This window comes from Stigmatopora nigra, chromosome 10 (assembly GCF_051989575.1).
Source record: "Stigmatopora nigra isolate UIUO_SnigA chromosome 10, RoL_Snig_1.1, whole genome shotgun sequence".
NCBI classification, from domain to species: domain Eukaryota; kingdom Metazoa; phylum Chordata; class Actinopteri; order Syngnathiformes; family Syngnathidae; genus Stigmatopora; species Stigmatopora nigra.
The window spans coordinates 365,048-388,214 of NC_135517.1; the positions used below are offsets into that span (position 1 = coordinate 365,048).

Sequence of the window (23,167 nt, forward strand, 5' to 3'; positions counted from 1 at the left end):
TGAAGTGACGACATATCTGCGACACTTGTTCCACTTTGGGCGGGAAACTCCCCGGTGTGTCACGTCGCTGAGTGACGTCACGACAACACGAGACCCGTATGTGGAAGGCGGAAGTAGACGCAAAACATCGGCGGTCGCTTCGACTCGGCTGCCTGTCACATTGACTTACTGAAAATAAGGATAATCCTTCATTTTCGTTCTCTTAATAGTCTTTATTCGACAAACATGTCAATTTTCGGCAAATTATTCGGCATTAGCGGCGGAGGGAAAGGGGGCAAGGCGCCCACAGCCCAGGAAGCTGTCCAGAAACTCCGGGACACCGAGGAGATGTTGACTAAAAAGCAGGATTTTCTGGAGAAGAAAATCGAGCAGGAGACATTAACGGCCAAACGGCACGGCACGAAGAATAAGAGAGGTGAGAGAAGTGAAACGTGACACAATTTATTACGCTTTTATCTCGTCGGACGGCTCACTAGCATGCATGCTAACTTGACTGTAAAGTTGGGGAGCGGCCATCTTTAAATCACCGTGACAAGCATCGACGTAAAAAAAACCAAGTACACTTACTTGCCATACTTGAGTTGAAATACAGAAAGGTTGGCAAAATTTGGTAGTTTTTTTGCAATTTCAAAAAGGCAATGTTTTTTTTTTAGATGTCTAAACTATATCCCCAGTATTTCAATCCATTGACGGGTATAGACGTCCAATCCTTTCTTCTTTTTTTTTGTCCGTCTGTTCTGAATTGGAAAGAGTTGACCACTAGTAGATGTCCCAACTATTTGAAACGGGAGGGTGGCAACAAAAAATGTCTGCCAGCCCTCCCAATTCAGATTCATTGTACTTGTACTTGGAACTGTTAAAATGTATCTGGACATCCTTATGCTCAGAGTATTTCTCTAATTTGGCCTGGGGTTGGACATTTTATTCCTTTTAGTTATATTAAATTACATTTTTTAAATTCTTTACAGTACAAAGTAAATGTTAAAGTAGTAATAGTAAACTGGGCAACAATTGACTTCAATAGACATGTCAATGTACACATTTTCAGATAACAACAATATTCTCTCGCAGTTGTCTGACTAAAAACAACAACAACAAAAAATAGTTGCCTGCCACTGGTGGTGCTATTATACAGTATTGAGTGTTTTTAATGTATTTTTTTCACCCTCTTTAGTCATCGAAAGCCGTCTCGTGCCACGGCAAAACTAGAATTTCCACATTTGTAAACGGCGACAGGCGACATGCCTCAAAAGGATGACGTCAATCTGCTAAAAGCTCCCCTTTCAGGCTATTTAGATGGCCAGATACAAGCTTACAATGTTACCTAGACCAGGAATAGGTCTGGCTTCTGATGGAAAAAAAAAACATCAGATTAAAAAAATATATAGAGGCGCTCCCACCAAGTGTATATACAACTTTTTATAAACAAAAAAACTTGCATGTGAAAGAATGAGCTTTTTAAAAATGGACTCATTTTTGAAGTGACATTTTTTACAGTGTTTTGTTAAAAAAACAACTGTCACCTTAATTTACATTTGACAAATAGACATGGGGGTTTGTAAGAATACACAAGTAGTAGTTGTATTGATACAAAAAGTACTGTCAAAAAATAGGAAAAAATAGTTGATTCACAGTGGCAAAGTGCACTTTTATTTTTCAACTTATTTTTCTTTTTTTAAATCTGGTTTTTGGACTCTGATGTGCATTTTTTTAATGTAAAGTGGGGCGGCGCCAAAGCGGGCCGGTCCGATCCGCTCGCCGCTGAGCCCAAAAGCTGCTTTTCCACATATTAATTTAGAGGAGATGAAGGAGATTAAAAAGAGAGAGAGGGAGGACAAGACTTTTGACTTTTGGACTTTTGTGTCCGCAGTGGCGTTGCAGGCCCTGAAGAGGAAACGCCGCTACAGCCAGCAGCTGCAGCAGATCGACGGCACGCTGTCCACCATCGAGTTCCAGAGGGAGGCGCTGGAGAACGCCAACACCAACACGGAAGTGCTCAAGAACATGGGCTTTGCCGCCAAGGCCATGAAAGCGGCGCACAAAGAACTGTGAGATCACGTTAGCACGCTAGCCAACACGCACCACCCCAAAATCCAAAGTCTTTTTCAAGAAGCCATTTTGCTCTGATACATTTGTTTCAATTTGGGTTAAAAAAAAAGACGCAAATCATCTTCATTTGGGCTGAAAAAAAACACTAAATTCCATTGGGGGAAAAAATGTTGATGACAAATCAAGATTTGATGCTTGTTTTAGTGTTATTTCTAAAAAGGTGATCCGATTCCCCCCCCGACCAGGAACGTGGACAGCGTGGACGACCTGATGTCGGACATCATGGAGCAGCAAGAGCTGGCGCAGGAAATCACCGACGTCATCTCCAATCCCATTGGTTTCGGAGAGCAAGTGGACGAGGTACGAACCACCGCCGCCTTCCGTCCCGCTGACCCAGCTTTTTCTCTTGACCTCACGGTCTCCCGTTTCTCGCCCACCGCTTCCAGGACGAACTCTTGGCCGAGTTGGAGGAGATGGAGCAGGAGGAGCTGGACAGGAATCTCCTGGAAGTGGAAGGAACGCCCGACGTGGTCCTGCCCAGCGTCCCGGCCGCGTCCTTGCCGTCCAGACCGGGTGCGCCCCTTTGCCCTTTCGCCGTCTCTCTCGACGGGCGTGACAACGAGGGCGGGGCCACCGTGACACTCGTGTCTTTTTCTGCCCTCTCAGCCAAGAAGAAGGAGGAAGAAGACGAAGAGGAGATGGCCGACCTGGAGGCCTGGGCCACCCAATGAACTCCGTCCGGGACCAACCCTCGTCGGGTGGAAACACGCCAACTGTGGAGAGCGGGGACGCCGCTCCGCCATTGGCGGCGACGGACGCCCCGGCCGCTTTGCCGTCCGTCGCCGTCAATGGCAGCCAATCCCATGAAAACGGAAAGGAGAGCGACAAGAGGAGCGAGCGGAAGCCAAACGTGCAAAAAAAAAAGCACATTTTGCTCCAAGGCCGCCAATCTTTGAAGGTTGTTTGTTCCTCAACCCCAAATTAACCTTCATTCAACATCAAGGTTGGGTTTTTTTTTAAATGTATATATATATATTTCCAAGTATTCTTTTCTCTCTTGTTGGCTTTCAATATTTTGCACAGCAGTTATTTACATTTTGAAAAGTGGGATGTCAAATTATGGAATGGCGTGAACAAAGTTTATGGATGATTTGTGCTTCCTGTATCTATACGCATTTTTGTTTGCATTTGGGTGTGAGATTTGTTTTCCTTTTTTTACTATGGTTTGGATTCTGAATGGTCGTTTGTCAATCAATAATAAATCCATAGTGAAACATTGGCCACGCCGCTTTCAACAAGATTGTCACATAAACAAGTTCAAGGTCCGATCCCGTTCAATCGGGAACGTCAGAAAAACTGCTAAATCCGGGATTTTTGTTAAAAAAAAATTCCGCCCAATTCAAATGCAGATTTTATATCTGAAAAGACCACACAATCGCATCTAAAATGTAATAAGTAAGGCCCTAACCCCTTATTGATGCTACATTCATATGAATAATTGAGGACAATATATGGGTTATGTACTTTAAATTGTCAATATATAATCGGGTAATATTTCATTTCAAGCCCAGGTTTGTAATTTGCTTGCCATATGATTGAATGTTATCGCAATGTTCGTTTGAAACAGAAAAATTGCACCTTTCAGTGCCTGGCAGCGGTGGGATTCGAACCCACGCCTCCGAAGAGACTGGAGCCTTAATCCAGCGCCTTAGACCGCTCGGCCACGCTACCGTGAACGTGGCCTCAGATGAGTAATTATAGTGCCAGACATTGTTTTTGCGTCTGGATTCATCACATGCATCCACACGTTATTGTTAATGTTATTCTTGATGATTGTTTTTTTTTTTAAACAATTGAACTTGTAGTTGGCCAAAATGCATCAAGTCACCTTTCAAATCGAAGTTTTTTTCTGATACTTTTCAATTCTAACAATGTGCTTTTAGGCAAAGACAACAGTTTTTAAAAATACGAGCTGCTGACACAGCTGTTCCCAGCGTGCTTTTCACCACCCACAGTTACAGTCAAAATGTGTTATTCAAGTTGTGTTTAAACATTCAAAGTAACATATTTGCCATGTATGCATAACCATATAACAAGCGTTGGTCCAATGTAGCCATTTTAGGGGGCGGTTGTGACATTTAAAAATAGCAAACACTTTATGTTGATCCAGTGTGTTGGGGGAAATGTTTGTTTATAGAAAATGATATGAGATTCACTAAAACCTATATAAATAGTCAGTGCACGCCCCGTTGGCGTTAAATAAGACGTGTCATAACGCCAAACGCGATTACGTGAACTGAAGTTGATAATTTCCTTACAAAACCAGTTGCTCTCATTAACATGCCGCAATTGAACGCATCATTCGTTTGGGCGAGTCTGTTCAGCGGATGGACCAATTGTGTCCCGTGCATTTGGGGCGGCTGTGCCGCCTCGACCAATGGGATCCTGTGAATCGCCTTCGAGCACCGCCCATCACCCCTGAAGCACTATGGAATCCTAGAGCTGGATAAAAAAGCTCGTCGACATGTTTCTGTCCCTCCTCTCTCCGTCTGCTCATCGGCCAGGCAGCCGCTACTTCACCCAAGCAACCTCGAACAACCCCAACTCGCAACCATGTCTCAGAAACCGCCCTACAAAGTTGGTCAGTATCTTTTTTCCCCTCGTTGAGCCGGCTTTAGTTAACCCTTGGTCTGCGTGGGTGAATGCACCGGTAGGTTTGGTGGCTTCTTAGCTAGCGACGGCATGCACACGCGGCCACCAACGAAAAAAAACATTCGATAAACTTTACTCTTTATTTTCACTTGTGAACAACTTGGCATGAATGGTTGTAGCTCATACTCATCCCGGGCGTTTGAAAAATGGCAAATATTTATGTCACGTTGGGTTTTGGCTTGAGTAATTTTGACAAGAGTCGTCATGTTGAAACACAATTAGCGGGAGTAGCAAATGAGTTGTATTCTGGATGTTGTAGTTGAAGTGAAGCCGAACGGCGCTGTGTCATATTTCCGGAAACTCAGACTCCCATGATGCATAGTGAACGACGCTCCCGGCTTGATTGACAGCGGCAGACTCGTAATGATGCCCCGTGTGCAATACAATGCAAAACAAACCCCCAAATGGAATGTCAATTTTAAATTAGTCGTAAAGTCGCCTTTATTTAAACATAAGGTGTTTTGGAAATGTAATGTCAAGTAAGGTCAAAAGCGGGCTAAGAGGAATTGGGTTTAAAGTCCACGGCAAAAGTCAAACGGGTGCAACGGCTGTCTGTCAGTCTGGCTAGTGATTGATTGACGAGCTGTCAATGTTCTCCAGACCTTGACTCTTTTCCTCCATTGACCACTCGTCAATTATCAAGTATTTGTGTTTCGTCTAAAAATAACAATGCTTATTGCCAATTTTAACTCAAACATTTTCTATTGGTTGAATGATATTTAAACCCTAATTTGTTCCGTTCAAAAAACACTTGCCTTTGTTTTTGAAGACCAGTGAGATATATTTTTTTAAATCTAAAAGTGGGTTAATGGTGAAAAAGTGTTCGGAGGAAGTTTTCAAAGTGAGTGTTTTCTGACGTAACTTTTTTTTTGTTTCAGCCGACATCGGTGAGGCGGAGTGGGGGCGCAAGGCCATCGACATCGCCGAGAACGAGATGCCCGGCCTGATGAAGATGAGGGAGCTGTACGGCGCCACCAAGCCGCTGGCCGGTGCGCGCATCGCCGGCTGCCTGCACATGACGCTGCAGACCGCCGTCCTCATCGAGACGCTCACGGAACTCGGGGCCGAGGTCAGATGGACATTTCAGTGGGCATTTTCACAGGGCTTTGGGCCTACTATGGTGGACTTTTTAGGTACAAAAGTTACCCAAAAAGCCCACAATTCATTTTCTGAATATTACCACTGTATTTACTGTAATTTCTACCTAAACAAATTAAATGGAGTATATCATTTTTTAAGAATTGGACAATAGTTTGATTCCAGCTCTAATTTGAGATCTAAATGGGCATACTTTTTATCATGAGTATTTACAATGTACAATAATCCCATAATAATCATAACTATTAACTTTAGGAAAAAAATCCCATAATCAAAACTGTTAGCTATAGGGGAAAAATCCCATAATAATCAAAACTATTAACTATAGGAAAAAATCCCATAATAATCAAAACTATTAGCTATAGGGGAAAAATCCCATTATAATCAAAACTTCACTTTTTTTGTTTTTATCTTGAACCCAAATGTATATAGGACATAAAATGTAAATTTCACAAATTGTCACAAATTGTCTTTTTCAATTGCATTCTCGCACATTATTCTGGCAAATGTTGATGATTTCTTCTTTTTTTTCCCCCATTTCATTTTAGGTTCAATGGTCCAGTTGCAACATCTTCTCCACTCAGGACCACGCGGCCGCCGCCATCGCCAAAACCGGCGTGCCAGGTAACCCCCAAAAGCTCCGACGGGTGAAGTCTCCATCCGACGGTCAAAATGGCCACCCCGCGAGAGCCCGATCCGACCCGAGCGTTTTTCCTGGACGCAGTGTACGCGTGGAAGGGCGAGACGGACGAAGAGTACATGTGGTGCATCGAGCAGACCATCTACTTCAAAGACGGTCAGCCTCTCAACATGATCTTGGACGACGGCGGCGACCTCACCAACCTGGTCCACGCCAAATACCCCAAGCTCCTCAAGGGTAAGCTCCCGGTTTTCCAAATTCCCAGGGTCCTCGAATGTCCCTTTGAGGGACTGCAGCCCGGCCCTCGGTGTTTTGTCGATGGCTCCAATGTGGCTTTTAAAAAACATCTTAATTTTAAAGCATTTTAATGTGCAGGCATTCGCGGCGTGTCCGAGGAGACCACCACGGGCGTCCACAACCTCTACAAGATGTTGAAGAAGGGCGAGCTCAAGGTGCCCGCCATCAACGTTAACGACTCTGTCACCAAGGTAAAAAAAAAACAAAAGAGGTGTCTAATGTGCCAGAAAATAGGGTATGACCAAGTCAATCATTTTGTTGTTTGTATTTTAGAGCAAGTTTGACAACTTGTACGGCTGCCGCGAGAGCCTGATCGACGGCATCAAGCGCGCCACCGACGTGATGATCGCCGGCAAAGTGGCGGTGGTGGCCGGATACGGCGACGTGGGCAAGGGCTGCGTGCAGGCCCTGCGGGCCTTTGGCGCCCGCGTCATCGTCACCGAGATCGACCCCATCAACGCGCTGCAGGCCGCCATGGAGGGTGAGTGGCCTCGCCGTCCGCTCCTCTCCGGCATCTTCATCATCATCATCCTCCCTCCTTTCTCAAACAGGCTACGAGGTGACCACCATGGACGAGGCGTGCCTGGAAGGCAACATTTTCGTCACCACCACCGGCTGCGAGGACATCATCCAGGGACAGTGGGTGTCCTTTTTATCTCTTTGATTGGTTTTGGCTTGACTTTTCCAGCGTTTTCATTTTTTCTATTAGCATTTTGAACTAAAAACACATAAGAAATGGATTACAAAATGACAATGATTGATTTAAAAAATGGAAACTCCGAAAATTTAATGTACATTTATCTTAATTTGATCCTAAAACAAAGTCGCCACTCACGATTGACTTTCCCGGGCCGCACAAAATGAGGCGGCGGGCCAGATTTGGCCCCCGGGCCACCACTTTGACACCAGTGCTTTAACCAGTTCCTTTTTTCTTTTGGCAGCCATTTTAGCAGCATGAAAGACGACGCCATCGTGTGCAACATCGGCCACTTTGACTGCGAGATCGACATGAGCTGGCTGAACAGCAACGCGGCCGAGAAGATCAACATCAAGCCGCAGGTGGACCGCTACCGCATGAAGAGTGGGCGCCACGTCATCGTGCTGGCCGAGGGCCGCCTGGTCAACCTGGGCTGCGCCATGGGACACCCGTCTTTCGTCATGAGCAACTCTTTCACCAATCAGGTAACGGGATGGCGCTCCGTGGAGGAGGGGGCAGGGTCACCTTTTGGATTGCCCTTCGTCTCAACGTTTGTCCTCGCCTGACAGGTCCTGGCTCAGATCGAACTGTGGACCAACACATCCAAGTACCCCCTGGGAGTTTACTTCCTTCCCAAAAAGGTCAGGAAAAAATCAAAATGGCTGCCGAGCTTGTTAGCATATGTCGTTTCCTTTAGGGTTTTTCTACTACTTGGTTTTAACATTTAAAAGGGGGGAAATCGGGACATTTAATATGCATCTATACTTTTTAATTTGGTCCTAAAACAGAAAGTCGGCACTCCTGATTGACTTTTCTGGGCCTCACAAAGGGATGCGGCGGGCCACATTTGGCCCCCGGGCCGCCGCTTTGACACCTAAACTGTTTTTCTTCTTCCACTCCGGCAGACAGTTGTTAACAGTTGTTTTCTTTGAATTTGTCAGTTGGACGAACAGGTGGCAGAGGCCCACTTGGACAAACTGGGCGTGAAGCTGACCAAGCTGACGGTTAAACAGGCCAATTACTTAGGCCTCCCCACGGAAGGCCCCTTCAAGCCCGACCACTACCGCTACTGAGGAGCTCCGGCGGCTGATAAGTTGTCCTTTTTTCTTTTCCTAGGCGAGGTCCCACGGACGGAGACCCCAATCTGTTAGCATTTTTTTTTAGCCCGCTAACGGGCCGCCCGCCGTTAGCACTTAGCGCTCTCTGAAAAGGACCGGCGGCGGGGGCCGCAATTCCAGACGATGTCTTAATCTTTCAATACTGTCGTTAATTTAAATGGACTCGGATGGTCTCCCTGGCGACCAACTTTGCTGATGATGATTGTGAATAATAAACATAGTCGATACTAAAATTTTGGACTTTTTTTTATGTTCTGGCTTGCAGTTAGCTGACATAGGCTCCAGCACTCCACCCCGTGACCCAAATGAGGATAAAGCAGTTTAGAAAATGAAATGAATTGTATTTGAAAAGAGCAAGATCTTTGGATTTATATATATTTTTTAATTGGAATTACATTTTGTAACCATTAGATGATTGCTATATTTCATGTATATATATCTCACGCATCTTTTCGGGGCATAATGTTAATTCATTAAAAAAAATCTTGGATAATATTGAATTATATACCTACTATATATATGGTCAAATCTTATATAGGTGCCTGATGCACAAAGCAAGTTGTAGGCCCCGTTTTGAGCCGCCAGAGGGCGCCAGAATGTTCTCAAATAATAGTACTATAGTCCAACTTTTATCTGTTCTTTTTCCCCCACTAGATCACGCAACCGATGGTATGAAAAGCTTGATTAGATTTTGTCGAGGCGAGATGAGCGAGCGAGTATAAATGAAAGCCTGATCGTGAGTGTTTTTCTCCCGACGGATCTGGACACACGCACACATGTTGGCACTTAGCGCTTTGCCAATGGATGCAGAGAGGGAAGGGGGGAGAAGGAGGGAAAAGGAGGGCCGGCCGGCGCATGCTTTCTTCTCCTTCCTTATCGACTTTGCATCTCCACTTGACCTGACCGCAAATTGATTCAAACCTCTGCGGGCGCCTTATTTTTTTCTCACTTTTAAAACTCCCATTTCCTGAGGCCTTAATTCCCTCCAGCTGGCGCTCCGGGAAACTAAAGCGAGACGTGCGCTCGCTACGATCAAATTTGGTTGGCTTTTTTATCCCTTGTGCGGTGTTTTATTCATAGAGTGTTTGAAATGCTTCGGTGTTGGTTAACGCCACGTCCGGCATCGAGTGTTTCGGCGCCGTTTTGGGGGGTGGCTCAACATCGAGGGTTCCCCAAGCGGCAGTAGCACACGGTCCGGAAGATGCGGCAATGGCAGAAGGCGCAGAAGTCGCAGCAGACGTTCCCTGCCGATTTGCAACTGCCCCATTGGGGGACGCAGCCGGCGGGCGGCGGAGGGCGCCGTCTGCCGCCCGGCTTGTTCTGAAACACACGTGTCAAAAACAGTTTCACGTGATGGCAGGAAGTGTCTCAAACGGTGTTAAAACTTTAACTTAATCAATGGGAAGAGCGTGTCCCTTCCTGTTTGTTCAGGTATATGACCCAAAATGGTGTACTGAAATGCCTCCAAATGAACAGTCAACCAAAATTACGGGAAATGACCCGTACATGTGAAAAATATTAAATGAAAATCGTGATTGTATGATACTGTTTTTCTTGGGTCACCTTTTTCCCCTTCTTTTTTCTTCCAGCTTTCGGCAGTTCTGAGGGAATCAAAGAAATGACGTGTTATTTTAAGCGTCGGGGTCAAGCGCCGTCCATTTTGTCACTTGCCTACAATGACGACGGGCGCGCCGTGTTTTACGTCACCGCCCGGAATGGCGTTGGAGAGGACGGCCTCGCCCTCGCTGCAGCTCGGCCTGTCGTCGGGCATCATGTGACCACTAACCGGAAATTGCGGGGTGGTGACGAACAGCAAGCTAGCTAGTAGTAGCAATAGCAGCTCGCGCATCCTCACGCCGGCGACTCCTCTCTGCGCAAAAAAATAGCATTTCCCACGTTTAAAAAAAGCACAATTCACATGTAAAGTTTATTTTTATTAATTCAGGGGTTCATTCGAGTCACTAAATGATCCACAGGTGTTATCTTTGGAGGAGTTAACTAAAATGGTTTGGTCCGCAACCGGAAGCAGGAAGTAAAAAGGCGCGCTCTTCAAGGGGGCAATGAAATCGTCGTCAATACACTTTGTCCTTTTTTCACATTTATTTCAACGTCTTTCTTAGTATTTTGGGTATGTACAACTTTATATTGACGTTTAAGATTATTTAGTGTGGGTATATATTTGAAAAAAATGCGTTTATTTTGCTAAGTTATTGAACGTAGCGATTTATGCTAGCGCTCGGAGATGAAGCTAGCCTAATGCTGTTAATCTACATTTAAAAGTCATTTCCACAATGATATGAATTTCATTTGAGTCCTTGGTTTGAAATAGCTCTTATTTAATTCCTGAGTTTAACGTGGTTTACATGAAAGCAAAACTGGGTATTATGTGTTGTTATATTTTTTACAATGAAAGCAGTACTTTTTTGACTTTAGTTTATTTCAATCGTAATTTGCATATGTTTCTCTTTTTTATGTATATTAATTTCATAAGGTTGTATATTTGACAATGATAACGAACCTAGTACTCAGAAATTATTAGTAATAAAGATAACTGCCCACAAAAGATGTTTCTGAACTTTGTGTGACTTTGTGCTAATTTACCATTTATTTGTTTTGAAGGAGAGATTGCTTGTTTTCATTTTGACAGCTCGTGAATGTTGACTTTTTTTCTTCTTAGCTGAATAACGACCCCATAATGCAGTTTATAATGTTCCAAACCTTTCTTAACCCGCAACTGGAAGGTGAATGTGTTATGTAAAGCGAGACGGCTGATTATTTTTTGTTGTAAAGTCTTCACAGCTTAACGGATGACATCTTTTATGTTCCAGTTTGACCTTTGACGAGCAAGCGGAATAACCGCACGGTGAACCGCCGGGGGCGCCGTGGAATGGTGAGTTTCAACAATACACTTTTTTTTTTCATGTTCAAAAGTGATAAAAGTTGATTTAGCCAAGCATATCTGAACCCGAGAAGGAAATTCAAGTTGAGGTGGAATAAATGGAAGAAAAATTAGCATGCCCTAAATTGACATAACAGTAAAATTGACAAAAGCGCTTCAACGGCAAATCAATTGAATTCAATTAGTAATGTCAGTGTGTCCAATTCCGCCTGAATTTTCCCCATTCGGACCGTTCAAATTGACAAAAAATGTTTGCGTTCACTCTAATCTTTGTATATATTAAGAATATTTTTTTTCTTCTCTAAAAATCGTCACATTTTTAGATGCGAAGCCCCTTTTTCAAATGTTTTACACACCATTCATCTGAAATGTGCCATGTTTTTTTTTTTTTTTTTTTTTTTTCAAATGTTGCCCCCGCCGTTATTGAGAAATTTCTGTCATTTTTCAAATTGTCAACGCGGCATTAATTTGCGATCTGTCACGTTGTTCCATGGTTAGGTCGACCCGTTTATGATAGCGGCGCGTGTTTTGTCATGATTTTGGGGGAGACTTTTTGATGGATTAAATGGGTCTGGGCCCAATTAAAGACCAAAAGGATCCGGTAGATAAAAACAAGTGAGAAAAGATGGTGTTCTTGGATGGATTTTGGGCAGATGTGAAAATGCAAACATGCAGGACACACATGAACATCACAGCCTGCATTTAAGCCCCAAAAATGAGAAACATTTGCGGCGCCCATCTTCTCCGTCTGTCCGTCATTAGCCAAGCAAAACAATTTTTCGCACGCCGTTTATATCCCACCGGCGGCGGCGGCGGCGGCCCTTCTTTTAACGTCGTCAAAGAATGGGGCGTTAAAATGGGCCTTTGCTCCAACAAACGGAGAAAATATGCGCCTCCACTCGTATTTAAATGAGCTCGATTGATGTCATTTTGGGGGGGGATGTCAAAAATTTGAATTTTTTTTTCATCCTTAAATGAGCGCTGACTGTTATTTGTAATGTAAATGTGGGAAAGGCAAATTAGTACTAAATATAATTTATTTATTTAATTTAATAATGATTTAATCATTTTCCCAAGACTGCCGTCAATTAGGAATCATTGCATACTATGTGACGTTTTAGTTGAATTTTAGGACGAAATGTGATTTTATTCCATTTCAATTTCAATAAATGACTACATTGACATTGAATAATAAACGTCGGATAGTTTTTGGAATGAAAATTAATTTACTTTTTTTCAAATATGGCTGTCAATAGACTAAATGTGCACTAATGGGGGTGCAAAAGTGGAATGAGTTCAAAATGATGATTCTTTTTTTAAACAATAACTAAATAGGTTGTGGTTGTGATAAATAAATGAGGGACAGATGAAGAAATCAAATTTATGGGGAAAAAAATGAATATATTCCATTGTTAAATTAGGACCCGAGATTTGTTTATTTTCCAATAAATTGATAAAGGACGTCTCGCGGTGACTGCCAATTGATAAACTCTTCTGCCGGCCGGCCGCCTTGCAAACGTTTTGTGGGAAAATTTGAGGGACGGAACGTCATTTCTTCCATTTGAAAACGAGGCTGTCGATGGAGAAAAGTTGGAGAAGTTTCATTCCTTCCTTCTTTCTTTCTTCCCTCTCTGGGGACCAAATCCATTTTAGATCTGATGGGATAAGTCCAAAGTGTCAAAGGTGACCAAAGCTCGTGAAAAAGACCAGCGCTCTCTTTGGGAGATCGAATTGCGGTCGCGCGCTGTTTTGTAGACGGCTCGAAAAGATTAATCGCCGGCGGACACCTCGGGGACGCTGGCTGTCAAAACACAATTTGGGGGAGTTTAACAAGGAGATAAAAAGACACTTAGTGATGGAATGGCCCCCAAAAAATCCACTTTCGACTCCAAATTCTGTTGATAAAAGCCGGCAATTATTATATAATACAGTCGGACATCTACTTTCAAAATTATTTGGTTAAAGAACTTTTTTGTAATGTAAAAATTATGAATTTATTAGGAGTAAAGCATATAAAAATGTGTCCTGTGAAATAGTTCCCTCCGTGGCTGTTATAATGGGAGACGTAATACCCGTGTTTGTCCACCAGATGGGGCCGTAAGCTGTATTGCCCAAAATGAAATGTATTTCATGTTATTGATTACACGAAGATTTAGTTTGCATTGCGAAAATGCCACAAAAAAAACAAAGTTTACACGCATGAATCCATCAGAGAAGGCCATCTCCTTATTTTAGTACCTTTCCATTTCTTGTAATAGTAGAAGAAAATAGCAAACTCCCCCCCCCCCCCCACTTTATTTTGAGCACCAGTCAAAAATAGCCTCCATTTACGATGGTTAAGTCCAACTTTTCTGACGTTTCCCAGAAAATAAATGTGGAAGAAAGGCCAACTTTTCCTCGCTGCCCCCAAAAGGGCCCTTTTGTGTTGCCCAAAATATGCCCCCGCTTGTCATAACTCAACTTTTCCTTTCCAATGGATTCCAAACCAATTTCCAATAAAATAAAAGTTGCATTTTATTGCCTATTGTTAGAGAGCACATCAAATTGAAGCTTACCCCTCATTTGGGACTTTGTTTTTCAACTCTTTAATTCATTCAATTAATAATGATCCAAAAAAAGCAAATTATTGCGATTCAAAAACATTCATCTTTTAAAAAAAAAAAACAAGAAATATGCCAAAGATGTCAAGTTGACCAGCTAAAAAAAAGTGCAATTCATTTGCCATATTTAAGAAATGTCAGTTTACTGTAAAAAATGACACCCAAAAAAATAAAAAATTGCGACTAAACTATTCAAAGTCTTTCCAAACGGGACAAGACATCCAGGATTAATTATTGCAAATTTGCGTTCACGTTGTGTTCAATGTGCTCCGTATGAAACGTATTTGACTTCACATTCATACTTGCTTTTCAATATAACTTTTGCGTGCGTCACATTTCCCAGCTTTTTTCACGTGCCCCGAATGCAGCATAAGACACCATTAAAAGTAGCTTATTTCAACGGACCCTTTTTTTCCCCTCTCCTCATATCTTCTTCATATTTGCCTCAAATGTATTCATCGTCAACTTTTAAAATACCACATTTTCTTCAGGACCAAACAAAACAAAAAAAGTCTCCACCAAAAGAAAAATGTAATGTCTTTTTACGAGCGCATAAAAAAAGTCCAGGCTGACTTGCCTTTCTGTTAAATCAATATCCTTTTGTTTAGCAGCGCTTTAAAATAATTGAGAACAGATTTACGATCTATTAAAGCGCACCACGGCGAACAAAAGCGCCCGCCAGATCGACATTTTTGGTGGCGGCGGCGGCGGCGGCGGTTGTAAATAAAAAAGTTTAAACTAAAGACTAAAGTTGAACCTGCGTCGACGTAACGTCTGTCGTCGTCCGTCCGTCGCAGCCAACGACATTTCCAACGATTTGGCCGCCGTCGGGATGGAAGCAATTTGCCTGTCGACGGCTCCTAATTGGACGCCTCCAGCCGTCACCGGCGTCCCATCGTTTGGCCATTTCTTGAATTTTTCAGACTGCCAAAAAATACTGGCAGTTTTCTTTAGTTTACGATGCCAGTTTTTACCCAAAAGGCATCATTGATATTTGCTTTTTGTGTTTAGGATTGATTTTTTTTTTTTTTTAATTCCTTGAACCAGATCAAAACCCCATTGAGACCAAGAACTCTTTTACCAGGATAACCTGGTGATTTTTTAAAATAAATGAAAAAGCTATATTTGTGAAAATGAGATTAACCAGAGCTTAATTTTTGTAAATAACAAGTTAAATATTCTCACCGTTTTTAATAATATTAAATATAATGTATATATATTTGTAAATGTGTCGATTTTTATTGAGTTTGTCCTATCATTTAATGTTGTATTGTCCTCCCATTGGGCATATTGTGACTTTTATCTGGCAACCTAGGGCAGCAATGATTTGTATTTCCTCAATATTCTGACTTTAATGTCATAATAATACGTCAAAGTCGCTTCTAATAAGTTATGCGCAGCTTGTGATGTGACCACAGATGAGTTGATTGTGGCATTATTATGATTTTATTTTTCTTTCCAATATTACTTTTGACTTTTGTCGTTTCGCGATATTTTGCCTTCAATCTGTTGAAAATATGACGTCTTGCGGCTGGCAATATGACGAGTGGCTTTTGGAATGAGATTTTCAATATTTTGCCTTGAATCTCCTGCAATGACCTGAAAATATGACGTGTGAAATATTGGGGCTGACTTGGATCTTGTGATATGACAACATATGACTTGAGTGGTCCTCCCTCCGTCCTCCCTCCGTCCCTCCGTCCTCCCTCTTATCATGACGGCATTTGAGATGATTCCCAGCCTAAAGGGAATGACTTTAATTAGGTTACTTTAGATTCAATTAGATTAGATAAGTGTATTCATCCTGTATTTGTTAAATTTCACTATTAGAGTAGCAACACACAACATGCACATCTATGTGTATCTCTATATATTTCAACAACAATCTTATTTATATATTTATTTATTAGCAAAATGTCTTTTCCTGCATTCTCACCCTCTTAATAATAATATATTTTATTTTATATTAATTTATTACCTATTTATTAAGAAAGGTGAGAATGCAGGAAAATAAATGTTAGACATAAAAATAGGTAACAAATACATATATAAAATAACATATTATAATTATTATTTACTTATTACCATTTTTTTGATGTCTAATATGTATGTTGCTACATTATCAACCTCTTAATAATGATTATAGTAATAAGAATATATTATTATATATTTATTTATTACCTATTTTTTATGTCTAAAATGTCTTTTCCTGCATTCTCATCCTTCTTAATAATAATATATTATTATTAATATATTATTAATAATATATTATTATTATTAAGAGGGTGCGAATGCAGGAAAGACATTTTAGACATAGAAAATAGGTCATAAATAAATGTGTGTTGTTGAAATATATACATAGATGTGCATGTATACATTTGGTTGGTTTTAACATTTTTTTTTAAAGAAAGAAAAAAAACCTGCTTAATGTCATTGTGTGCAATTTAGTCTGGTGTTTTCTCTCTCTTTGCTAACGGAGGCTCTCCCATTTTTCTGGTTTTTGACAGTGGTGTCGAAAGATCCAGAACAAAAAAAAACCTTCGATCTAAAGGAAGAAACGTCTTTCAACGTCTCTCTCTCTCTCTACGTATTTTCTTCCTTTTCCTTCTCGCCAAGGTATAGTTTACCGCTCTTTAAATCCCGACGGACCGACGGACTTACCTGAGGTGAGCGCGCGTGTGTCCAATTCCCTCGCCAGGCGGCGTGCGTCTTTTCCCGCTACGTCCGTGGTCTGCGCTGGGCGGCGCCAGTCCTGGCCGCCGTCTCCCGCATCCCGCTTTTTATCCCCGCCACCTTAGCGAGGTTGCCGACAATCTACTCGCGAGGAACCGAGTGGATGGAGGGGGCGGGCGGGGGCGATTGTCTGTCCCGCCTTGGCTCTGGCCTTGGCCCCGCCCACTGGCTGATGGGCGAGGGAGTGGGGCGGGCTAATACGCTGGCCGCAAATGGCCAACACCAGAAGAAGAAGAAGAAGAAGAAGACGCTGCCGCCAATGTGCGATCTACATGACATTCTGCCGGGAAGATTTGGCGTGCTTCCCGGCCGGGAATTTGCGGGATTGTAAATGAAGCGTTGACGGGGACGTGGCGCCGCCGCTCCACATTCTCGCCTTTCTACTTTTTCAAAGCTTTCAATTGCCATCAAAATGGCTTCCAAGTTAGAAAAGAATTACATTTCCGTCATTAACAATGGCGGGGCATTTCTGCGTCACTTCCTGTTTATATGGGACGCTTCAATGCCACTTCTTGTTGATTTTGGGTCACTTCCTGTTGATCGGGGTGCATTTTGAGGTCACTTCCTGTTGATTAGCCGTTGTAAACGAAGCCCGTTGTTGACACGACTACTGCAGGCGCATTCCAAAGGCCTCCTTTTTTCCCTTTTTCCTCTTTTGCAAACAAAGAAGACATAAATCGTTGGCGGAGAGAGAAAAGGGGGGGCCACTCCCCCGCCAAGCCAAAATGTGATATTATTCACTTATGATTTACGAGGCCCCGAAAAGAGTTTGAGTTAAAACGGGGCGCGCCGGCCGATCCAAGGCCAGCAGCCGTCGCTTTGCCGATGGCCAAAACGGAAATGGACAGACAAACCATTTGGATTTGATCTGGCCTTTTTTTCCTTTTTTCCTTTTTGTTTGGCAACCTATGGTGATATGTCATCATATCCATAAATCAGACGCACTTGAATCCTTTTTCTTCGCCTTTCATTTCTTTGTGATGGATGAATCGTCGCTATTTTGAAAATGTCCAAGGAGCGTGGCCTGGCGTCGCCGAGCGTGGCGTAACGTAGCGGGCTAAGACATTTAGCCATTGGGTTGCCAGATTGGCCGCATGCTGCATTTCCAAAAGCAGAGGCGAACAAATAAACATTAGCCATGACTGTATGGGATCTCCAATATAGGCATTTTTTGGGGGGGTTGGCCAGGCCAAAGTCCAACCAGAAGTTGTTGGGATGGAACGAGACGGGAGTCCCTCGCTCGTAAACACCCAATCAAAACAACTGGTCACGGGGGAATCCACCATTTTGGGGGAAAGCGTGTCAAAAGTATTTCCCAGAAGCGTCTTCCTTTCTAAAAGGCTAACAATGGCAATAAAAAAAAAAAGTGTAAATCTCTCCTTGGTGCTTTTTTTGAAGTGTTGGAGTGGTCCCCGGGGGGTGGCAACATGCTGTCAAATCACCAAAAAGCAGCCCAGGCCGTCCGTGACGATTGGATAAAGTAGCTCGGCTCACCATTGCAGCTTAGTTGAGCAAGCCACAAATTTGGAAACCACTTCAATTTATCTTATTCCTGATCCCATGTCATATCCCCCTGATTTTGGGCCATTGTGAGATCACTTCCTGTTATTTTTGGCACCAGCGCTTTCCAACCACTCGAGCCAAAAACGACATTTTGGCCGTAATTGCCAGTCATTTTGCATCCATTATTTTTTCCGCCCGTTCCCATCGTGAATGCGAACGTGACCCCCGCGTCTCCGCCTCCAATGACGATGGGTGGCTTTTTTGCGGGACGTTTTTGCAGGCTTCCCGCGGCGTTCTTGGCGATGGCGTGACCTCCCAAAGTGACCGCAAAAAGGCTGAAGTTTCTCCTGCTTTTCTCCTCACTTCCAAAACAAAAAAAGAACCCGACAACAAAAAGACCACCCCAAAAAAAGTGCGTGAAATTGGACACCCGCATTTTCTTCCCGGGGCTTTGCAACCGTGCTGGTATTTGCCTTTTTTTGCCTCTTTTTTTTTGTTACCGCATTATTTTCTCTAAAGCCAAACATTTCCACGGCAGATTTTGATGCTTCGTATTGAAGCAACGAGCAAGTACGGCTCAACAACAAAAAAAATTGCATACTCATTCGGGGCCAACGACGGGTGTTTTTTTTGTTTGGCTTTTTTGGGGGATTTCGCTACTGACATTTGAAAACAATTTTTTTTCATTTTTTTTTGGGAGCCAAAAGTGTGTTTCCAAAGGCAAGAAGATCCAAATAGTTTTGGTCCGATTGAAGCGCTTTGCTCGTCAATCAAAATGTGGAGGTGTTGGAATGTAGAAATATTGGCCAGGCCTCTCGGATTGTTTGAAATATTGAAACATTTTTCTCTTCTCTCTCTTTCTCTTGTAGACGATCAAGTGAAATCGAGGCCCAGCCAACCAAAAAACATCATCGTCAAATTAGTAAGTCCATTCAAATCAATCTTTTATTGCTATATTGTGTGCAAAATATTCAAATATTTTTATAGCATTCATTTGAATGCTATAAAAAAGGATTAGGTAAAAATTTATTTGAGGAAAATGATGGGATTTTTATGTGTTGGTATTTTTTACGGTCCCTGTCAATTAAATCAAGTCATGACCAGAAGAACCTGAAACCTCTCCCTGAATTTTAGTTGAGTTATTTTCATAAATAATGCCACTGGTTTGTTTTCCCGGGCCAGTAACGGCACCATTTCCCATTTTGGCTTTGTTTTGAAAGCTGCTTCGTCAATACTCAAATGGAATTCCATCACGGCGATAAGATCTGCCTCTCTCTAAACTTTAATTTCCAGCCACCGAGCCTTTCCTCATCCCCGTAGATTTCAACCCTGACCCAAACAAAACAAAACACACACACACACAAGCCCATCATTGGCTGCCATTGACGCCACTAGAGGTCCAATCTATTTCTAGATACTTCTCCACTCTATTCCCAATAGGAAAATCAGTTTTAAACTTGGAAGAAAAAAAGTATTTCTTTAACGTTAGTCAAAACTACAGTTGGTTACATTTTGAGTTCACATCGCCCTCTGTTGGGGAACAAAAGATACAATGGACATTTTTTCAGGGCTGCCTTTTGAAAACTTAAGCGCGCAAGTATATTTGTCACGCAAAAAAAAACACGTGACAAAAGATGAAAAACATACACACCCCCAAAACAAATTTGAATGATAAAACTGTCCTTTTATTAACACCTCACCTTCATTTTGTAACGTGTTACGAAGCACGTTGTGTAAAACTAACGACACTTCCCGTCACGGCGTGGCGAGGATGATCAAAATAAGACGGACTCCCAGTCTAAATCAAAACCCAACTTTTATTTTGATAGTTCAAAGCGGAAAAGCCGGAAGGAAACTCGAGCGCCGACTTGCCGAGAGGACGAGAGAAAAAAGATGGCGGCAGCCTTACGAGTCGCGGTGCTCCCGGGCAGCGGCAGAGCCCTCCTGCGAACCCCACAAACCATCACCACGCCCAAGGTACGCCACCCGCACCCTCTGATGTCGTTCGCCTGGCGAAAATAGCACAAAAAGTGTTGATTTTTGCCTTTGGAAAGTTGAGCTAATCCTCGAGCTAACGCCAGTAGCCGCTGGTTGGGTTAGACAAGGTCACCCGTCTTGTGTCCTCTTCTACTAACTTAACCGCTGCATGATTTGTGGAGAATACATTTTACCATGTCAGCTTTTCACCCACGTAATTTGGTAGTATATTGGTCATTGGAGGTGGATAGTATGACTTGATAAGTCTCCGTGTTTATTAGCCATCCGGCTTTGCGGTATTATTTCACGTTCGGCCATGCCGGATACACTTAAAAAGGGTCGATTGGTTTCCTTTTGAGTTGTGTTTGCGATGCTGACTTTAGTGAGAAGGACAATTTTTCGAGTAACCAAGGGCAGTGCGGGTTGCTGACTTGGCTATGTAATGCTAACTTGCTAGCAGCGTCCGCCTGAAGAATCCAATGGACTTCCGGTGAGAAACCCCGTGTTTTATATATTTTTTTCTTCCCCAACCTCGTTTAGAGTTCTGCAATCCAAAATATCCGGCTGCCCACATTGTATGTCCGTTTTTTAAAACGTCTCTTTCCCACCACGCCAGACGCCGTAAACCATTGATGTCATTCCAACATGGGGAAAAAATGGGGTTGTACCCAATCCAATTGCGTTATTTGTAATAAAAAAAAAAAGCTAAGACTGACCCGGAAGGAGCTGCAGATTCCCATTAGCGCGTTACCCACGGGCTGGAAAACCTGGTGCTGATGTCACAGGGTTAGTACGCATCGATCAAGAACATTTGATTGACGAGCCGCCATCTTTTTTGGTGCACATAGGCCAAGATGTCGTTTGCCAGCCTCCCCCGCGGGCAGAAGGCGGCTCTGACGGCGCTGGGCGTGGCGGGCGCCGGCGCGGCCGGCCTGGCGCTGGCGTTGCAGCGCTCGGTGAAGGCTTCGGACCTGGAGCTCCACCCGCCCAACTACCCCTGGAGCCACGGCGGGCCGCTCTCCTCCCTGGATCATGCCAGGTGGGACCACCTTTCTCTCCCATTTTCAATCAACCTGTACTCGTATCTATTATGTAAAACAGTGTCTATGTTAATGCTGAACTCATTTCAATGGATGTTGGAAGCCACTGGCGGGCGGCCATGTTGGTACAGACAACGTTCCCATTAAAGTTAGGACCGGCTTGTTTTATCGTCTGTCATTTTAAAATCAATGGACGTCCAAACCACTGGTCTTTTTTTTGGGTGAATGACGCCCCCGACCCCACCCCACCCCTCAAACATGTTTTTTTTTTGCTCTTCGCAGCGTTCGTCGCGGCTACCAGGTGTACAAGCAGGTGTGCTCGGCCTGCCACAGCATGGAGTACCTGGCCTTCCGCAACCTGGTGGGCGTGTCGCACACCGAGGAGGAAGCCAAGACCCTTGCAGAGGATGTGAGTTTCCCGCCGCGCCCGGCCACGCCCCACCCCATTTGACCTTCCCCCGACCTCATCTCAGGTGGAGGTGGTGGACGGGCCCGACGAGACGGGCGAGATGTTCACCCGGCCCGGCAAGCTCTCCGACTACTTCCCCAAGCCGTACGCCAACCCCGAGGCGGCCCGCGTGGCCAACAATGGCGCCCTGCCGCCCGACCTCAGCTACATCGTCAACGCCAGGTAGGCCGCGGCGGGCTCGAAACGGACCAAAACGCGGGCGCGCTTTTGACACCCGGTCACCCCGCCCGCTCAGGCACGGAGGCGAGGACTACGTGTTCAGCCTGCTGACGGGCTACTGCGAGCCCCCCGCCGGCGTGGCCGTCAGGGAGGGCCTCTACTACAACCCTTACTTTCCCGGACAGGCCATCGGCATGGCCCCGCCCATCTACAACGAGATCCTGGAATACGAAGACGGTGAGCCCAAAAATGCCTTGAGACAAAGGTGTCAGACTCGGGTTGCTTGGATACTCTTGATTTTAATTTGATCCTAAAACTGAAAGTGGTGATTGACTTTCCCGGGCCGCACAAAATGATGAGGTGGGCCACATTTGGCCCCCGGGCCGCCACTTTGACACCTGTTGGCGAACAGGTCGGATGCCTGCCACGTGGTCCCGTGTTTATGGCCATTGTGGTCTTATCTCCTTAGGGACCCCCGCCACCATGAGCCAAGTGGCCAAGGACGTGTGCACCTTCTTGAGGTGGGCGTCGGAACCCGAGCACGACCAGCGCAAACGCATGGGCCTCAAGGTAAGACTGGTGGGATCTCCACCGTCCAATCTGGCCAAAATGTCAAGCGCTCTTTCTTTTTTCCTTCCCGTCGTCGCAGCTTCTGATGGGGTCGGCCATCTTGGTGCCGCTCCTCTACTACATGAAACGACACAGGTGGGCGGTCCTGAAGAGCAGGAAGATCGCGTACCGGCCGCCCAAATGAACGGCGGAGGAACGCCGCCAGCGAGCGTGACAAAGTCGTCCCGTCTTTTCCATGGTGTTTATTACACAAACAAGATAGGTAACAAAGTCGTCGCCGCGTCCACGACCTCCGATGGCTGACATTTCTTTGTTAATTACTCCAACACGCATCTCTCTGTTTTACTGTACAAAATAAATTATATCAAAGAAATGGAAGGAAATATCAAATGCCAGTCGTTGTCGGTCACACAAAACATTCCAAAAAGAAAATTTACTGGAGAAAAGTTGCTGCGCGCCAAAACAAAAAAAAAAACAATCATATTTGTTAACATTCAAGTGGAAAAAATGGCACTTTGACCACTCCCTGTTAAAACGCAAGCATTTAGAGCCACTCTTCCCAGATCGTAATATTGGAACACTTACAGGTGTTCTTACTGTCCATTT

General features: G+C 43.9%; 4 protein-coding genes and 1 non-coding gene across 7 annotated transcripts; 3 read left to right on the top strand and 2 right to left on the bottom strand.

Moving 5' to 3' along the window:
- The first annotated feature begins 66 nt into the window (after positions 1 to 66).
- On the top strand, positions 67 to 3,328 carry LOC144203103 (charged multivesicular body protein 4b-like). The gene is made up of 5 exons (XM_077726368.1): positions 67 to 415; positions 1,871 to 2,048; positions 2,295 to 2,409; positions 2,496 to 2,622; positions 2,716 to 3,328. Exons 1-5 carry the CDS (start codon positions 226 to 228, stop codon positions 2,778 to 2,780), a joined length of 675 nt encoding a protein of 224 aa, XP_077582494.1. The 5' UTR covers positions 67 to 225; the 3' UTR covers positions 2,781 to 3,328.
- A 370-nt stretch (positions 3,329 to 3,698) lies between these two features.
- On the bottom strand, positions 3,699 to 3,780 carry trnal-aag (transfer RNA leucine (anticodon AAG)). Its single transcript has one exon. It is a non-coding gene; the product is annotated as a tRNA-Leu (tRNA).
- Positions 3,781 to 4,520: 740 nt separating this feature from the next.
- Positions 4,521 to 8,844, top strand: ahcy (adenosylhomocysteinase). The gene is made up of 10 exons (XM_077725447.1): positions 4,521 to 4,690; positions 5,640 to 5,830; positions 6,408 to 6,483; positions 6,584 to 6,736; positions 6,875 to 6,987; positions 7,070 to 7,277; positions 7,348 to 7,435; positions 7,738 to 7,978; positions 8,063 to 8,134; positions 8,435 to 8,844. Exons 1-10 carry the CDS (start codon positions 4,663 to 4,665, stop codon positions 8,564 to 8,566), a joined length of 1,302 nt encoding a protein of 433 aa, XP_077581573.1. The 5' UTR covers positions 4,521 to 4,662; the 3' UTR covers positions 8,567 to 8,844.
- Positions 8,845 to 8,969: 125 nt separating this feature from the next.
- Positions 8,970 to 16,951, bottom strand: asip1 (agouti signaling protein 1). Of its 2 annotated transcripts, XM_077725455.1 has the most exons (5): positions 16,772 to 16,951; positions 15,710 to 15,851; positions 10,283 to 10,481; positions 10,175 to 10,212; positions 8,970 to 9,931 (listed from the first exon to the last, which is right to left on the bottom strand). In XM_077725455.1, exons 2-5 carry the CDS (start codon positions 15,824 to 15,826, stop codon positions 9,767 to 9,769), a joined length of 519 nt encoding a protein of 172 aa, XP_077581581.1. In that variant the 5' UTR covers positions 15,827 to 15,851; positions 16,772 to 16,951; the 3' UTR covers positions 8,970 to 9,766. The 2 variants fall into 2 exon arrangements, with proteins under 2 accessions (XP_077581581.1, XP_077581582.1); XM_077725456.1 differs by lacking the exon at positions 15,710 to 15,851.
- cyc1 (cytochrome c-1) lies at positions 10,638 to 23,039 on the top strand. Of its 2 annotated transcripts, XM_077725448.1 has the most exons (10): positions 10,638 to 10,739; positions 11,440 to 11,501; positions 19,216 to 19,268; positions 20,176 to 20,323; positions 21,172 to 21,362; positions 21,646 to 21,772; positions 21,837 to 21,994; positions 22,068 to 22,228; positions 22,461 to 22,561; positions 22,641 to 23,039. In XM_077725448.1, the coding sequence occupies exons 4-10, from the start codon at positions 20,240 to 20,242 to the stop codon at positions 22,743 to 22,745; spliced, it is 927 nt and encodes a 308-aa protein (XP_077581574.1). In that variant the 5' UTR covers positions 10,638 to 10,739; positions 11,440 to 11,501; positions 19,216 to 19,268; positions 20,176 to 20,239; the 3' UTR covers positions 22,746 to 23,039. The 2 variants fall into 2 exon arrangements, with proteins under 2 accessions (XP_077581574.1, XP_077581575.1); XM_077725449.1 differs by lacking the exon at positions 19,216 to 19,268 and having other exon boundaries at positions 10,647 to 10,739.
- The last annotated feature ends 128 nt before the right edge of the window (positions 23,040 to 23,167 follow it).

What these genes read in the sequence shown, in the direction of transcription:
- ahcy (XM_077725447.1), top strand. Translation starts at nt 4,663, where the DNA reads ATGTCTCAGAAACCGCCCTACAAAGTTG. An exon ending in CGCCAAAACCGGCGTGCCAG is followed by an intron (nt 6,484 to 6,583) that starts GTAACCCCCAAA and finishes TCCTGGACGCAG; the next exon opens with TGTACGCGTGGAAGGGCGAG. An exon ending in ATACCCCAAGCTCCTCAAGG is followed by an intron (nt 6,737 to 6,874) that starts GTAAGCTCCCGG and finishes TTTAATGTGCAG; the next exon opens with GCATTCGCGGCGTGTCCGAG.
- LOC144203103 (XM_077726368.1), top strand. Translation starts at nt 226, where the DNA reads ATGTCAATTTTCGGCAAATTATTCGGCATTAGCGGCGGAGGGAAAGGG. An exon ending in CGGCACGAAGAATAAGAGAG is followed by an intron (nt 416 to 1,870) that starts GTGAGAGAAGTG and finishes TTGTGTCCGCAG; the next exon opens with TGGCGTTGCAGGCCCTGAAG. An exon ending in TCGGAGAGCAAGTGGACGAG is followed by an intron (nt 2,410 to 2,495) that starts GTACGAACCACC and finishes CACCGCTTCCAG; the next exon opens with GACGAACTCTTGGCCGAGTT.
- cyc1 (XM_077725448.1), top strand. Translation starts at nt 20,240, where the DNA reads ATGGCGGCAGCCTTACGAGTCGCGGTGCTCCCGGGCAGCGGCAGAGCC. An exon ending in AAACCATCACCACGCCCAAG is followed by an intron (nt 20,324 to 21,171) that starts GTACGCCACCCG and finishes TGGTGCACATAG; the next exon opens with GCCAAGATGTCGTTTGCCAG. An exon ending in CCAAGACCCTTGCAGAGGAT is followed by an intron (nt 21,773 to 21,836) that starts GTGAGTTTCCCG and finishes ACCTCATCTCAG; the next exon opens with GTGGAGGTGGTGGACGGGCC.
- asip1 (XM_077725455.1), bottom strand. Translation starts at nt 15,826, where the DNA reads ATGATAAGAGGGAGGACGGAGGGACGGAGGGAGGACGGAGGGAGGACC. An exon ending in CGCGCCCGTCGTCATTGTAG is followed by an intron (nt 10,213 to 10,282) that starts GCAAGTGACAAA and finishes TGATTCCCTCAG; the next exon opens with AACTGCCGAAAGCTGGAAGA. An exon ending in GAAAAAAGAAGGGGAAAAAG is followed by an intron (nt 9,932 to 10,174) that starts GTGACCCAAGAA and finishes CGTGTGTTTCAG; the next exon opens with AACAAGCCGGGCGGCAGACG.